A 17500-nucleotide genomic window follows, 5' to 3' on the forward strand; every position below is an offset into this window, starting at 1 on the left:
GGCGCTAAGTTCTTCTAAGTATTTCTATGTATGTGACAATATAATGTTATATTATATATATAATATAGACAATATTATATTATTATATTATATATTATTATTATTATTATTATATTATATTATATACTTTATATTATATACTTTTAATTACTTTTTCTGCTGTTAGTGAATGTGTGTGTGTATGCCTGTATGCTACTGTGACCTTGAATCAATAAAGTATCTATCTATCTATCTATCTATCTATAAAAATGTGTAAAAATCCTTCTATCCTCATAGAAGGCCATATATTTTGATGGCCGATGGTAAGCTACTTTTGCTAGTGATACGGAGCATTTTTAGCGGCCCATAAAACATGGAGTGAAATGGCATTTACCTGCTCAGCTTGTCTGTGCAGACCCAGATAACAACAACTTACTTTGGGCCCGATCCGCATGAAAGCCTTTAGATCTGTCTGTAACAGACATAATGGTACCTGTGGGCCAGATCTGCTGATAGAGGTTTCAGCTCTACTAGCAATGTTGTTGTTTTCACCAGTTTCAGCGGCCCCGTATTGCAAATGATAAGCAGATCTGGACCGGGTCAGTTACGCAGAGCAGATCTAGACCACGTCAGTTACGCAGAGTACACGGAGCTTGGCCAGTGTTAGCCCTGGCACCAGATCCGTCAATCAGACCAATTCTGGACCGGCGTGCGTTTGGACGCTGGATCAAATCCATTATGCAGATCTGTGTGGACTGTTGTAGGTGTATTTCCGTCCCAGTGGGGAGGCATCACTAACTATTTATTAACTAAGTATAAAGAAGAAAGATAGAGAACAATTGAATCAATAGATTGAGAGAGAAGCGGGTGTGTAGAGCAGTGTGGCAAGTCCGTGTGTGTGTGTGTGTGTGTGTGTGTGTTTAATATGTATTCAGGGTGCAGATGACTTGAGGAAAGAAACTCCACCTCTCTGTTTTATCCCAGTAAGAACAGAGACGTCTGCCTGGCCTCAGCGGTTTGAACACTCCATGGTCAGGATGTGAACTGTTCCTTTAAAATATTACTGGCCCTTGTTTTGCTCTTGCTGTGTATAGATAGATAGATACTTTATTGATCCTCCAGGGGAAATTCAAGCATTATATCCTGCAGGGTAGGGAGAGGTGCTCTGATGGTGCTTCATCCAAATGTTGGGAGGCGCTGTTTTTTTACACATGAGCCATATTTACCATATTTACCACTTAATCCAGGATATCCAACCTTTTTTCCTCCATATTTACCACTTAATCCAGGGATATCCAACCTTTTTTCCCCTGAGAGCTACTTTGGCAAGATGGACATGGCCGAGAGCCTTTATGTTGTAGTAGCACATGTAAGGGGCAGCCGTGGCCTACTGGTTAGCGCTTCAGACTTGTAACCGGATGGTTGCCTAACACCTAACCCCTCACTGCTCCCGGAGCGCTGCTGTTGTTGCAGGCAGCTCACTGCACCGGGATTAGTGTGTGCTTCACCTCACTGTGTGCTGTTTGTGTTTCACTAATTCACCGATTGGGATAAATGCAGAGACTAAATTTCCCTCACGGGACTCAAAAGAGTATATATACTTATACTTATAGGCCTAATCACATAGCTGATCTCCACCCAAAACCGCTGAATAAGACTTGTATGCTTTTTAAAGGTTCATTTCAACTCATTTACCTTCTCTCTGTAGACTGTGAATTTGATTAGGAATTTGAACATGTTTCCCAAGTGACTGGGTCATCAGATTAATGAACATCTTCCTCAAACCTTTTGGAGAGGTGCATAGAAAAAGGTGGGGAGTGTGTGTGTGTGTGTGTGTGTGTGTGTGGGTGGGTGGGGGGGGGGGGGGTTATCAGATTAATGAACATCTTCCTCAAACCTTTTGGAGAGGTGCAAACAGGTGGGGAGTGTGTGTGTGTGTGTGTGTGTGTGTGGGGGGTTATCAGATTAATGAACATTTGATCATGAATGTTACTGCTGGTGGTATTCTTTCACGCCTCCCATAAGCTCACTTTATGAGTCTTCCGATCAGCATGTCATTGACACACACATCTAAAACATTCCTGGCTACAAGTCGACATTGCAGTAACATAACGTCTGAAGATGGGTGAAACATTTCCATTTTCTTACATTTCCCTCCAGGGTCCTTCAGTTCTCATTTCCTTTTCTCTTCTGTGTGTCACTTTTACACTGGCTAAACATTGGGCTGCTAATATCTAATTTGCTTGCTAAACATTGGGCTGCTGATCTAATTCCAGTATAATCCAGAAACCACAGGCAGCCAATGTAAAACATTCCAGCATGTTGTATTGAATGACAGTAATGGGCCGTTCTTTTTGTCCACCGAACTCGATTTGCGAGCCGGTTACCTGGGTTACGAAACGGACGTTGCAAAAAGAATGCTCCCGAGGTTGTTTAACAGGTACTCAAACTTGAGATCAAAGGTGGCATCACTCCAGTTGAGCATCATTTCCCACTCAGTTCCCGTCTTGAGGATAATTTGATGTCTGGAGCGCAACACAATTGAGATCAGTGCACTGATGAAAGAGAAAACCTAAAATTAATAAATGTTGTTTAAAATCTATTGCTTTGTTATATTGTTCTGTTTCTTAAGGCAGTTGATTGCTTATACTAGCAATAGATCTTAAGAACTTTACAGAATAGGTTGCAGCCTCCAGTTGAGGCTGCAAAATCAGGCAAGTCTATCAAAGAGAGCAGACTGGGGCACCTTTCTTTGTTGCAGGTTAACTTATCCTAGTAGTTTACAGCATTCGGCTTAGAAAACCTAGAATAAAGTTCCACTAATATCTTTCAACATCTTAGGTAGGCTGCATTTAAAAACTGCGTCTTTAGTGAGTGTAATTGCGTAGCCTACATCTTGCCATGTAGCCTATGTGTTAGCTTGCAGGCCTAGAGTCTTTATTTAGGTTGTAGCCTACATCATGTGTTCTACCCGGTGTTTTGTATGTGACTACCCCCGTTCGTGTATCGCGCTTGTTTTATTAATTGACTTCCCTTGTGTTTCCAGTGTAATGATGTCTCAGTGAATCAGCTGTTGCCTGTTTTCCGATACAGACGTGACGTCACTATCGAGATGCAAGTCGCGATAAGAAGACAAAAAGAACGGCCCATAAGTAAGGTCATTGGGTTGCAAATGCCAGGACCGTTTTTTAATCCCATTAGTTTCTACATCGTCCTGGCATGCTTGCTAGGGAGGGATTGTTCAATGATTGCAATCCTCACATTAGCATGCAAGAGAAACTTTTTACACAAACAACTTAAGAGGTCTGAAGTCAGATAATACACAGATATAATGCAAATAAATTTGTCTCTTACATTTAGTGGATACATAAAGTCAGGTTAAAAAACATTTTTGACAAATGAAGGGACATGAAGCAAGATAGTAGTGAGTAGTGATTTTTCTTGAAAAATCAACTTTAAATACAATACCTTTGCCCTGCTCACTGTAGTTTTTTAAACTCACCTAGGGTCTCTGGTCGTGGTGGTGGTCTAATTACAGTGTTTAAGAACAGTTTTAAATGTAGAATTGTACCAACTGATCTGTTTTCTACTTTTGAACTACAGCTGTTTAAGATCAATGCATCTGTACTTTGTGCCTTAGTCTACCGTCCACCAAAAATTAATTGTAATTTCATTCAAGAATTTGCTGAACTTCTATCTTTTATTAACCTGGCCCTAGCCAGATGAATGTCGTTCCGCTTAGCTCCGCCTAGCTTCACTCACATCCATCTGGAACCTCTTCCATTGAGAGTGATTTCTCCATGGAGGTATTATATATAACTGGAGAGAGTGACTAAGTCCCGCCCTCCATACAAATGAATGGTGGAGGCTAGGCTAGTAAATCCGGCCAATTCATAGTCAACGCCATCTTGAACACTGGGGTTCGGATCCAGCGCCAGTCGGCTCTGACCATGCGCCAAGTTACAAAGCTGGAAATGACGCATGGACCAACGTTGATTTGTATTGGATATTCTGTAAAAAGAGAGTCGTCCTCCAGTAAGAGGGTGGCGATAATGCACATAAAGTCCTTGCCTCATAACAAGAAGAAGAAAAAGTTGCTCGGGAACGCGCATGGAGTCCGAGTGGAGTCGCCCTGAAGCGCAACTTAATTTAATTGGATAACAGCGGTCTGCCTGCTGTCCTGCTGCAAATATGCATTCGAACATGACGTGAAATATCCGTAGTCGAACTATAAATAAACTATTCGGTTTTTAGTGCCAAGTGTAGCGCATTTTTACAGTCTATGATTAGTTTGTTTTTTATTTTATTGTTTGCCATCTCATAGCGGGTGCTCGTATTCTAGCGTTGGCCCATGACCAAATCAAGCCAATAATAGCCAGTAGCCACAATAATGACTGGAGCCAGAGCCCTCAATAGCCACCCTGTTTTGAAAATAATATTGCAGATATTCAATATTATTGAAGATAGTATTGAAGATAATGCACAGAGTGGTCAGCCTGAGCGGACAATTACGTCCCCAACTCATCTAAAATGTGGTGTCTTTACTTTGAGTTGTACTTTGATGGTAAAGTAACAGTTAAAGAGAATGTTGTCTGCGGACTCAGCAAAAAACAGTTTACTTACGCATCCACGACATCCAATCTTCGCGCTCACCTGTGGAGTTACCATCCAAATGAGGCAGCGGTGTCAGAGGCAGTTTACTTAAACTGACTCGTGGACCGAATAGTTTATTTATAGTTCGACTACGGATATTTCACGTCATGTTCGAATGCATATTTGCAGCAGGACAGCAGGCAGACCGCTGTTATCCAATTAAATTAAGTTGCGCTTCAGGGCGACTCCACTCGGACTCCATGCGCGTTCCCGAGCAACTTTTTCTTCTTCTTGTTATGAGGCAAGGACTTTATGTGCATTATCGCCACCCTCTTACTGGAGGACGACTCTCTTTTTACAGAATATCCAATACAAATCAACGTTGGTCCATGCGTCATTTCCAGCTTTGTAACTTGGCGCATGGTCAGAGCCGACTGGCGCTGGATCCGAACCCCAGTGTTCAAGATGGCGTTGACTATGAATTGGCCGGATTTACTAGCCTAGCCTCCACCATTCATTTGTATGGAGGGCGGGACTTAGTCACTCTCTCCAGTTATATATAATACCTCCATGGTTGAAGTAGCACGTCAATAGATGACGGACAAGTGGCTTATTCAATCATATGCAAGCATTTTTTGATTAGGTCCAGCCTTCTGAAGCAACATTTCAATGGATCGGTTCCAGATGGATGAGTGGAGCTAGGCGGAGCGAAATTCATCTGGCTAGGGTCAGGTTAATCTTTTATGGCCTCTTTTGCTGATAAGTTATTAATCTTGGGGGACTTTAACATCCACATATGCTGCCCATCTAAACCTTTGGTCAATGAGTTTTTAGGCCTTGTGGACTCTTTTAACCTTGTGCAGTCAGTTATGGCCCCAACACATCAGAAGGGTCACACACTAGACCTAGTGTTGTCCTCTGGTTTCTCAGTTTCCAATGTTAAAATAGTTGATATTGGTGTGTCTGACCATTTTATGATTTTATTTGAATCTTCACTGTTTTGTCCCCCCCCTCATCCTACTCCCTTGTCAGAGCTATTAATTCCACCACAGCCTCACAGTTCACTAATACTTTTATGCTCTCTCTTTCACCTGCTGTCTTAGATTCTCTTTCCACCTGCACCGACACTGAGGATCTACTTACTCTTTTTAATACATCTTGCCTTGCCACTCTTGATTCTGTAGCTCCTTTAAAACAAAAGCGATGTAAATCCAATAGGTCAACTACTCCTTGGCTAAATTCCACTACCTGTTCGCTCAGAAAGGCTTGTAAGAAAGCAGAGCGAAAATGGAAAAAAGATAAACTACAGGTCTCCTATGATATATTTAGAGATTCTCTTAAGGCTTATCAAATCACTGTCAAAGCAGCAAAGGCAGCTTTCTATGCTGAGCTTATTCACAAAAATGCTCACAGACCAAAAGTGTTGTTTAACACAATTAATAAAATCATAAATCCTCCTACTACAATGTCCTCTCTTCCTGCTACAACAGAAACCTGTGAGATGTTTCTCAATTTCTTTATTGACAAAATTGACAACATAAAGTCTCATATCACACCCTCAATTTCTGATCCTGCTTTGTATCAGTCTGTAGTTTGCCGCCTCCAACAATTCCAACCAGTCTCTTCCTCACAGCTGTCAGACTTGGTCTCTCATATGAAGCCCTCTTCTTGCCACTCTGATATTATTCCATCTCACCTTTTCAAAGAAGCTTTTGCGGCTATTTGCCCTTTTATCTTGAGCATCATTAATAGCTCCCTGGCTAATGGAGTAGTACCCCCTGGCTTTAAACACGCTATTGTGCAACCTCTCCTGAAAAAACCTTCCCTTGATCCCATTGATTTGAAAAATTATAGGCCCATTTCTAAACTGCCCTTTCTCTCTAAGATCTTAGAAAAAGTTGTTCTGTAACAAGTCTCTTCCTATTTAAACACCTCTAATATCCTTGACAAGTTTCAATCTGGTTTTAGACCACTTCATAGTACAGAGTCTGCCTTACTTAAGGTCCATAATGATCTATTGCTCTCTGTTGACTCTGGCTCTTGTGCCCTATTGGTCCTGTTAGATCTTAGTGCTGCTTTTGACACCATTGACCACAAGATCCTTTTAAAACGCCTGGGTGTTGAAGTTGGTCTGCAAGGCACTGTATTAAATTGGTTCAGATCTTACTTAACTGATAGATCTTTTTCAGTGCATTTAGGCAATGCTTCTTCGTCATCTTCTCCCATTAAGTGTGGTGTCCCCCAGGGTTCTATTTTAGGGCCTCTATTATTTTCTTTATACATGCTTCCCCTGGGCTCCATTTTCAATCAATTCAATATTCGTTACCACTGCTACGCAGATGATACCCAATTTTATATACCGGTGGCCCCTGAAAATTCCTGCTCATTGACAAACCTTTTTCTTTGTCTTAATGACATTAAGAATTGGATGGCTAACAACTTTTTACAGCTAAATGACAGCAAAACTGAAGTAATCATTTTTGGACCACCAAATTCTGTCAACAATGTGAGCAAGTCTCTTGGCCCTCTGTCTGTTAACCATCACAGTGTGGTCAAGAACCTAGGTGTTTTCCTAGACTCTTCTCTGACTTTTAATAAGCAAGTCAACAGCGTTGTCAAGGGAAGTTTTTACCAACTTAGGACAATAGCAAAGCTCAAGTCTTCTCTCTCCTACAGTGATTTAGAAATCCTTATACATGCCTTTATTTCCTCTAGGCTTGATTATTGCAACTCACTGTAGGTGTAACTGAATCTACTCTAAACAGACTCCAGCTGGTCCAAAATGCTGCAGCCAGATTACTGACTGGATCTAAGAAACGTGACCCTCTCCCTTTTTTTTTTATTTGTTTGTATGTATATGTATCATTGTTATTATTATTATTTTTATTATTATTATTTTTATTATTATTTTATGTAAAGCTCTTTGGTGCAATGCTATTGCTTTGAAATGTGCTATATAAATAAATTTGACTTGACTTGACAATAGAACAATATACAGTTATTTGTATAACTGAATTTATGAACATTCCAGACACAGTGATGACCTCATAAGAGGGAGTCCAGCAAAGTTGAGCATAGGGGAGAATGGGTTTTAACTGCATTTTCTTTTACACTGATAAGGCCAAAACATGTCCTCTATGACATACCAGTGGTTCATAAGCATGAGCCTGACTGCCAGGGACAAAGTAAAGACGAATAGGCTACAAAATGTAGGTAAATCATGACCATCAAATCCTCAGTGAGAAATTGATTAGGGGTGTGAGTAGGATCGGATCACTATTAGTATGTATCATGGCTTCAAAATGGCAGTTGTGTCATTTGGCATCACATAGGCTTTCATATACAACAAGTTAAGTAGACTCAGTAAACAAATTAATAGTCTGTCTATAGCTAGTATTAGTTGATAAACAGATGTATATATAAAGAGCAAATGTGTGGTAGCCCATATACACTGATGGTTTTATAGTCAGGTCTCTAAAGAAAAGCATATATGCCCATGGTTGGCTGAACACAGACTAATGAGTTGCTTACTGATTCTACTTAGTTTAGGCTATATAATGGCCTATATGTGATGGCAAGTGACACAACTGGCATTTTCAAGCATGGCTACTTACCCATATCCTCTTCATCACATTTTAAGATCAATAATGGTTGCCAGTAAAGAAAAAATGTATCAGGATATTTTTTATGTCAGGCAGTATAGCATGACATACTGGAATGAAGTCATGTTTTTGGCCTTATCAGTGTAAAAAACCTACTGTATGATCCTTATCCCAACTTTGCTGGACTCCCTCTTATGAGGTCATCATTGTGTCTGGAATGTTTCCTGGAATGTTCATAAATTCAGTTATAAAAATAACTGTAGGCCTAAATATTGTTCTATTGTATTTAAAGTTGATTTTCCAAGAAAAATCACTACTCACTAGGCCTATCTTGCTTCATGTCCCTTCATTTGTCAAACATGTTTTTTAACCTGACATACCGGTATGCACTTTAACGAGTAGCCTAGGGCCTAGGGCTATATGCCACCAGGCAAAATTGTGTCATGGTAACAACTAATCCAAAGAAGAGACTGTTTCTTTTGGGGTAAACCACGTGAAAATTAATATTTATTTCAATAAAACTGCAGTGACAGGAGGGCAATAGGCATTCACGACATACACAGAACTAGCTCAGATGTAGCGAACAGGATAGCCCAAAATAAACTGACAGAGTGAACAAACCTATGAAGTAGCTATTTTGTAACCACAGTCATTCCGTTAGAGCCATTCACAGGGCTTCAGGAGGCGGGACCTAGAGCGGGTGGGTAGCAACAGTTGCCCCGGTGAGGAAGAAGCGCCATAGCCACGGTAGTCCTGGCGACAAGAACCCAGCAACGAGAGTCAACAACAACAACAGCCTGAAACCTTGAAAAAATAAAAAACCCAATATACCAGTTGGGAATTTTCTCGGAATAAGAGGTGAAATCTTAAATAATTACGTAATCAGACATTTTACGTTTCAGAAGAAAATGTCTGTAAGGATTGCTGTTGTTTTATCTTCATATGCGTTCGTAGCCATTAACAGCCAATGGGCTAGGTAGCAAGCTAGCTATCACTAGCTTCCTCTGTCAGAATCACTATAAGGCTCACTGGCCATCTGTCTAGCTTGGTTCGAATAATCGTCTGACTTGATGTTTCAGTCTTTCTAAAATCAGGCTGTTGTTATGACGATGGCAAATGCACGATAGGCTGTACAAAATGGCGGGGATGATGCTAGCTTGCTACTATACGCGAAACTAGCCGCTGCTTGAACCTCATATTGTATCTGATTTCCAGCTAATAACCAGCTAGCCAACTATCTGGCGACATTTTTCAATCAGTCTGTCTTTTCGGCCTAACAGCAGTATGTGCGCTAATGGAATCTCGACGATATGTCATGTAGCTGCTAATGTACTTGCAGTCACTAGATGAAAATGTTCTAACGTTATCTGCGAGGTTGGTTAACGTTACCTCGCCTGTCATCACCTAACTGAAAAGGTTAGCATGCTAGCTATGATAGCGAGCATACCTATAGCTGTAGTTACTTTCCTTATCGGTGTACCACCTACACCGCTATCATTTGTCGTCGGCTGTCCATACCAGGTGTAGCAGCTAATGTTGGATTGATGCTCTTGTGAATTAAAACTAACGTTAGGTTTCTGAAGTGCCGTGCGTGAGTGACAGTTCAGTTTCCCAATCTCAGCGTTAGCAAGGAAGCCTGGCCGCTAACGTCACCTGACGTTAAGCCCATTTAATTCGATCTACCTCGCTGTCTCGCCAAGTAATGCAACTAATCGTAGTTATTGATCGTAGCTGTTATCAGTATGAGCGTATCTAGCGTGCTGCAGCCGTGGTCTGTCCCTATGCAGTCATCAGCGCGTTCTCATTTGGGGGAAGAGGCCCTTGTGTAAGGGGAGGAGGGTCGGCCATTTGTTGTGGTATGGTTACTAGGCAAAGCTTCCTAGGCTGGGAAGGGGGCGTAGCCCGTCTGGGTTGCGTGACACTTTGATAACAATTATTGGCCAGTTTTTGTTGTAGTCTTTTCTGTAATAGTCACAAATTATTTCATGGATAGCAAAATTGAGCAGGATTCCTTGCTTAGAACTATCATCTGGTTTCTAATGTAGATTTATTGGACTGGCAAATTTAGAAAGTCATCAGATCACAGCCAGACGGAGTGAGAATAAGCTGTTGATGATGTGACTGATTGTGGACTGCCTCTCTCATTATGATCACGTGGAAGACACCAGTAGTCTTCTCCCTCCCCTGTTGCCCATAGAAGTATTCCATTCCTAAAGGCCAGTGCCGTCCCTCGACAGTTATGATAATAATAATAGTAGGCTACTAATAATAAGCTTTATTTGTATAGCACCTTTCGTACATAGAATGCAGCATAGAAAGTGCTTTACATTTGGAGCATTTAACACAATAATAGAGAGAAAAGAAAGAGAAGAAAAAGAAATGTTGTAATAATACAAACAAACAAACAAACAAACAAGCAAATCAGTAAATAAAACATCAGAGATTTAGAGTTAAGCAAAAATGAGATTTCACAAGAGATAGAAATAATAACACATCACAATTAATGTAGCGAATGTAGGAAGACCCTGTAAATAGCACTAGCAGTTTTGACTCCTCTGTGCTCTCATGTGTGTGTGATTATTGTGCGTTCCATTTGTACATGCTGATGATGCTTGTACATGCATATTGGACAAATGGATCGCACCATTATCTGAAGGCAGACAAATGGATCGCACCATTATCTGAAGGCAGTAGAAACAGACACCACTGGGCCTGTGGTCAGATTTGAGAAACTGTCGCTACGCTGCTAACGGACATATCAAACGTCCAGTTCAAGCGCAATAGGAATATGTAGGCCTATGTGGAGCCCAGCCATATTTTATGCCATATATAATGTGTATATTGTGTGTGTGTATGTGTGTAACGTGTTTATGGGTTCTCTCTGATGGTGTCCTATTGGCCACTCCAGCCTACGTGTGTGTGTGTGTGTGTACATGTTTGTGTCTGCTTGTGTTTGTGTGTGTGTATAACGTGTTTATGGTTTCTCCTCCCCAGGGTTGAGTCTGGGTTCTCCTGATGGCCACTTAAGCCTATGTGTGTGTGTGTGTGTGTGTGTGTGTGTGTGTGTGTGTGTTTGTTTGTGTGTGTGTATAACTTGTTTATGGTTTCTCTTCCCCAGGGTTGAGTCTGGGTTCTCCTGATGGCCACTCAAGCCTATGTGGGAGAGCTGCAGCCATCCTCCCAACCCCAGGGGGGCAGTGTGAGCGTGGTGGCAGGCCAGCCGGCGACCACCACGCCACCGCAGTTCCTGGCCGAGATCCCGGCCACGGTCGTCACGGCTACCGCCACACCCCCCACTGACCAGACCACGCCCCCGGTGACACAGACCACTCCCACTCAGGCCCAGAACTCCCCTGTGGCGGCCCCGCCCACCCAGACACAGTACGTCGCCACGGAGATCCAGAGCTCACCTACCCAGACCAACGCCCAGAGCACGCCGCAGTATATCGTCGTCACGGTGACCGGTAAGGAGCAGGGCAGGGCATTGAGGATGGGCTGAGTGGCCACAAGTAGAGAAAGCCTTCAGCGAGCAATCGTTAAATAAAATAGTTCTGTCATTACCGAGCAGTCATTAAATAAAATATTTCTGTCATTACCGAGTAAATGTTTACTAAAGTATTTGTGTCATTACCAAGCCATCGTTTACTGTCTTTCCCTCTTCTTTGTCTAACTCTGCTCTCTCTTCTTTTCTCTCTATCCATCTCTACCTCCTTCTCCCTCTCGCCGCTCCTCTTCTTTCTTCCAGAAGGTTCTCTCCACTCCAGTGACTCGGTATCGGACTCCAGTCCTCCTCCTGCTGTGGTCCAGACCGGAGTGCCCACACAGGTGGTACAGCAAGTACAGGCCGGTCAGCAGGTAATGCGCACACACGCACGCACGCCCGCACGTACGCACGCACGCACACACACACACACACACGCATACACGCAAGCACGCACACACGCATACACGCACGCACGCACAGAAGCACGCACACACACAGACAAACATACAGACACATGCACGCACACACACAGACACATGCACGCACACACACACATGCACACAGACACAAATGCACGCACTTACGTACACACGCACACAGACATGTGCATATGTACACATACAGTGCATAATTGCCTCCAAATGCAAACCAAGAAACCCTCTGAACAATGAAGCTCAATGCACACTTGCCACATTATCAGTGCAACTAAATGAAGCTCAATGCACACTTGCCACAGTATCAGTGCAACTAAATGAAGCTCAATGCACACTTGCCACAGTATCAGTGCAACTAAATGATAGATAGATAGATAGATAGATACTTTATTGATCCCCAAGGGGAAATTCAAAAATGCAAGCAGCTGCTGTAGGTTTGTGACTCTACTGAGTACTGAGCAACAATGGGCAGCAGAGTGGGGCAGTAGAACACCAAGGGGCAGTAGAGTGGGGCAGTAGAACACCAAGGGGCAGTAGAGTGGGGCAGTAGAACACCAAGGGGCAGCAGAGGGGGGCAGTAGAACACCAAGGGGCAGCAGAGGGGGGCAGTAGAACACCAAGGGGCAGTAGAGTGGGGCAGTAGAACACCAAGGGGCAGCAGAGTGGGGAAGAGCTGGACTATAGGCCAGTGTAAAGCAGCCAATAAAGACAGAGGTGATATAGGAAACATGAGCCAAGATAGATGCTGATCTGTTGGGAAATAACTGGATTAGCTGGGATGAGCCAAGATAGATGCTGATCTATTGTGGAATAACTGGATTAGCTGGAATGAGCCAAGATAGATGCTGATCTATTGTGGAATAACTGGATTAGCTGGGATGAGCCAAGATAGATGCTGATCTATTGTGGAATAACTGGATTAGCTGGGATGAGCCAAGATAGATGCTGATCTGTTGGGGAATAGCTGGATTAGCTGGGGTGTAGATGTAGTTTAGGTTCATATATAGAACAGATGTAGGGCTATATGGTGTACTCGGTGGCGGCGCAGCCTGGTGCCAAGCGAAACACAAGGCTTGTTGTCTCTGACCAGGCGTTTCAGATTGCTAAAATGGAGCCCTTAGTCCAGGTTAATGCATAGAATCTGTGGGTCAGCCGTGGCCTACTGGGTAGGGCTTTGGACTTGAAACCGAAGGTTTCCCGGTTCAATCCCCAACCAGTAGGAAAAATGTGGGTGGGGGAAGTGGTTTAGCACTGCTCTCCCATGCCCACATCCACGGCTGAAGTGCCCTTGAGCAAGGCACCTAACCCCTCACTGCTCCCCGAGCGCCGCTGTAGCAGGCAGCTCACTGCGCCGGGATTAGTGTGTGCTTCACCTCACTGTATGTTCATTGTGTGCTCTGTGTGTTTCACTAATTCACAGTTGGGATAAATGCAGAGACCAAATTCCTCGTATATGCACATAAATATACTTGGCCCATAAACCTGATTTAATTAATCTAGGTTAATGTATAGAACAAATGTAGTCTATCTTTACATGTATGTATAGCAGGGGTCGGCAAATAGTGGCCCGCGGGCCAATTTTGGCCCGCCATCTATTCTATCTGGCCCGCGAGATGACGTTAATTTGCTGTTGAATGAATTTTTTTTTTAACCCCATGTTTTTAAAAAGAAAAAAAGGCCTACAGCAATCCCATCAATTTCAAAACATTTATTGAGGTATAGATGATAGTCCTACTAAAGTGACAAAACAGGTGGAACATCCTTGCAGTTATCCATGACGCACAGGTCGGAACGGTATTGGCACGCGAGTGCGCGTAATCTTGTGCAAAAAAACAACAACAGTGTCCTGTCTCCCTCTTCCAGTGGGCAAGGTCAAAAATAGCCTATGTTACGTTAAATTAATAGGCTTGGCATTAAGAAATGCAGGCAGGCTCAACACATACCTCTGCTTCCATTCTTCTTTGTAGGTCCTGCATTCTGAATCAATTTTTCTTTTCAAGGCTTTTGACAACGACATTTTGCATCGATAACTAGCATATAGCAATGTTCAGCTAATCATTTACACGTCATCCAAAAGAATAATATTTGTAGCCTACACATTAGTTACGGCAAGTTGCTAGGCAAGTCGCCTGTTTCATGAGAGACGACAGGAGATGCAGCAGGCGGCATAAAAACAGCGCACATAAGCAAATAAACGTTTTTAATGGAATTAAATTAAATGCATTTTAAAAGTTAGATGATGTTTATTTTAATATAATATAATAATTAATAATTTAAATAGTAGGCCTATAAACCCCCCCCCCCCCCCCCCCCCCCATTACAAAAGCTATGGCCCGCGATGCCATTGTCTGAAAAAAAATTGGCCCGGGTCCAAACGTAATTGCCGACCCCTGATGTATAGAGACCAGGGGCCGTATTACAGAAACTTCCTATCTTAAGTCCTAAGTTAAGATAGGAGAAGTGTAAGATAGGATTTTTCTCAATTTGGTATTACAGAAACATATCCTATCTCAATTTAGGAATCCTATCTTATCTCAAGTTAAGATATCCTAAGTAGGCGATCTAGCATCGACGTTCAGCTTTTATGTCTGTTACTTAGCAACAGATGAAACTTGTTGTTGGATCACCTCACTTCACAACTAGCAGCTATCATAATAATAATTCAATGTGGAGTTCATTACCCGTTGGAAACTTGATGTAACGTCGCGCTAATCCACCAATGGCTTTTGCCACCTCTGTTAAAGGAGAATTCCGGTGTGATATTGACCTAAAGTGTGTTGAAACATGATACTGAGTGTGAACGTATGTCTAGGTCATCTCGGCTTGTCCCCTGCACTCAGAAATCGGGAAATCACTGTTTTACACCATTTACGAGTCTCAAAGTAGCTCCATACTTCATTGTTAGACTTCCGAGGGCCTTGACATTTAAAACGAGACATTGTGAACTTTGAAAAAGCACTGGTAGTTTATTTACAAGACGATTTATACAGACAGTACCTGCGCTACATATAACAAAAGAGCTGCCATCTCGCTTATTTGTGACAGTTAGGAGAGCTGATGGGTCATCCTAAAGTTAGGACAGTTTATATAGGATTTTGGTAACTTAGGATATTTCTGTAATACACATTTCCTATCTGGAGTTAAGAAAAGAAACTGACTTTAGGATCGGCCGTTCTGTAATGACTTTTTTCCTAAATCCGATCCTAACCCTTGTTACCGTAGTTACCAAACAGATAAGATAGGATTTTCGAGTTAGGAAGTTTCTGTAATACGCCCCCAGATGTAGGTTAAAGGAATTATCCGGTGTAAAATGCACTTTAGATCAATTTACGGATGATTGGGAGTACATACGTTGAGTTGACATCCAAATCATGTCATTCGGATGTGTTTTGAGAAAGTTCGATGTTACCGTTTTTAGTCAAAACTCGTTAGCGTGGAAGTGAGAAGGGCATATTATTCCAGAGTCCACAATGAATTTCATCAAGCTAGTACCTTTCCGGAAATGTTGCCATCTTTGCTGCAATTCACAATTTCGTAAACATAGTCCAGTCCATACAACTTCATTTCAATTTCAAAAGAAATACTGGACTATGTTTTTTTTTTTTTTTAAACAGCGACGAAATTGTGAATTTCCAGAGCACACTTGGCAATCGACTCCTACGGACTTTCCCCTGAAGATGGCAGAAAAGATGGCAACATTTCCGGAAAGGTACTGGCTTGATGAAATTCATTCTGGACTCTCTATCCGACCACATAAAGACCTCGGGATACTTCGGTTTGGCTTTAGGGACCCTCTACTCACTACCACGTAAGTGCAATGTTGTTTGGAACTGTAGAAGAGGTATAAAAATAGCGTTTTGTAGCGGCGAAATAATATGCCCTTCTCACTTCCACGCTAACGAGTTTTGACTAAAAACGGTAACATCGAACTTTCTCAAAACACATCCGAATGACATGATTTGGATGTCAACTCAACTTATGTACTCCCAATCATCCGTAAATTGATCTAAAGTGCATTTTACTCCGGATAATTCCTTTAATGTAGCCTAGGTTAATGCATAGAACAGATGTGATCTAGGTTGAGGTAGCACATGAGGTCCTATAGAGCACATGAGGTCCCATAGAGCAGATGAGGTCCTATAGAGCAGATGAGGTCCTATAGAGCACATGAGGTCCTATAGAGCAGATGAGGTCCCATAGAGCACATGAGGTCCAGGTTAATATATATAGAGCAGATGTGGTCTAGTTTAATGTATAGAGAGCAGATGTGGTCTAGTTTAATGTATAGAGCAGATAAGGTCCTATAGAGCAGATGAGGTCCCATAGAGCACATGAGGTTTGGGGGCAGCCTTGGCCCACTGGTTAGCACTCTGGACTTGTAACCGGAGGGTTGCCGGTTCGAGCACCAACCAGTGGGCCACGGCTGAAGTGCCCTTGAGCAAGGCACCTAACCCCTCACTGCTCCCCGAGCGCCGCCGTTGAAGCAGGCAGCTCACTGCGCCGGGATTAGTGTGTGCTTCACCTCACTGGTCTAGTTTAATGTATAGAGCAGATGAGGTCCTATAGAGCAGATGTGGTCTAGTTTAATGTATAGAGCAGATGTGGTCTAGTTTAATGTATAGAGAGCAGTTTAATGTATATATAGCAGATGTGGTCTAGTTTAATGTATATAGAGCAGATGTGGTCTAGTTTAATGTATAGAGCAGATGAGGTCCTATAGAGCACATGAGGTCCTATAGAGCAGATGAGGTCCTATAGAGCAGATGAGGTCTAGTTTAATGTATAGAGCACATGAGGTCCGGGTTAATGTATATGGTGCTGAGTGGCTGGAAAGCAGGTGCACCGCAGCAGCAGAGGTCAGTGAGAGGAGGTAGATGTGGTGGTGATGTCCCTCCTGAGAGCCGCAGCAGAGGTCACTGCGATGTGGATACGTGGTGTTCGGTGGGGACTGGTCTTCGTCGGAGACCTTGTCTGGCGGTTCTGTAGCTGCGTGGGCAGGGGGTGCGGCTCCAGCGCCTGCGCACCGCGTGGTTCCGCTTCTCCAGGACCAGCGCCGGTGGAACCGGTTCTCCCCTCAGCCACGGCCGACGCTGGCCCGCCTCCGTTCCACCCCTGCGCCGCAGCCGGAGCATGATGCGGAAGTGCTGGTTGCGCCGCCGCTGGTGTCTGTGCCCGTGCGCATGCCCCCGTCCCGTCCGTGCCATGCTGTGTGCCACGCGCAGAGAGAGAGCAGAAAGCCTGGCCTCAGTGCAGCACAGCACAGCCTTTATGATGTCAGCACTCTAGAAGCCTTTATGATGTCAGCACTTTAGAGGCCTTTATGATGTCAGCATTCTGACTCTTTATGATGTCAGTGCTGCAGAAGCCCAGTGAAAAGAACCCATCAGAGCTCTCGTATCGTCATAAAG

The 17500-nt window shown here is 43.1% G+C and overlaps 1 protein-coding gene across 4 annotated transcripts in view; it reads left to right on the forward strand.

Annotated features, from left to right (window-relative positions):
• Positions 1 to 8772: 8772 nt before the first annotated feature.
• The window catches only part of rfx1a (regulatory factor X, 1a (influences HLA class II expression)), a 42109-nt gene continuing 33381 nt past the window's right edge, over positions 8773 to 17500 (forward strand). For 3 of the 4 annotated variants that reach the window (XM_076297674.1, XM_076297677.1, XM_076297675.1), the window contains exons 1-3: positions 8773 to 9032; positions 11293 to 11638; positions 11920 to 12029. In XM_076297674.1, coding sequence (XP_076153789.1) covers positions 11314 to 11638; positions 11920 to 12029 — 435 coding nt within the window. In that variant the 5' untranslated portion in view covers positions 8773 to 9032; positions 11293 to 11313. The remainder of the gene's footprint in view (positions 9033 to 11292; positions 11639 to 11919; positions 12030 to 17500) is intronic. The other variant, XM_076297676.1, reaches the window with a different exon arrangement.

The sequence above is a fragment of the Alosa pseudoharengus genome, unplaced genomic scaffold (assembly GCF_046254945.1).
Source record: "Alosa pseudoharengus isolate Yale_2024_CS ecotype anadromous, Long Island Sound unplaced genomic scaffold, YU_APseudo_1.1 YU_APseudo_1.1_scf_21, whole genome shotgun sequence".
Lineage (NCBI taxonomy): Eukaryota > Metazoa > Chordata > Actinopteri > Clupeiformes > Clupeidae > Alosa > Alosa pseudoharengus.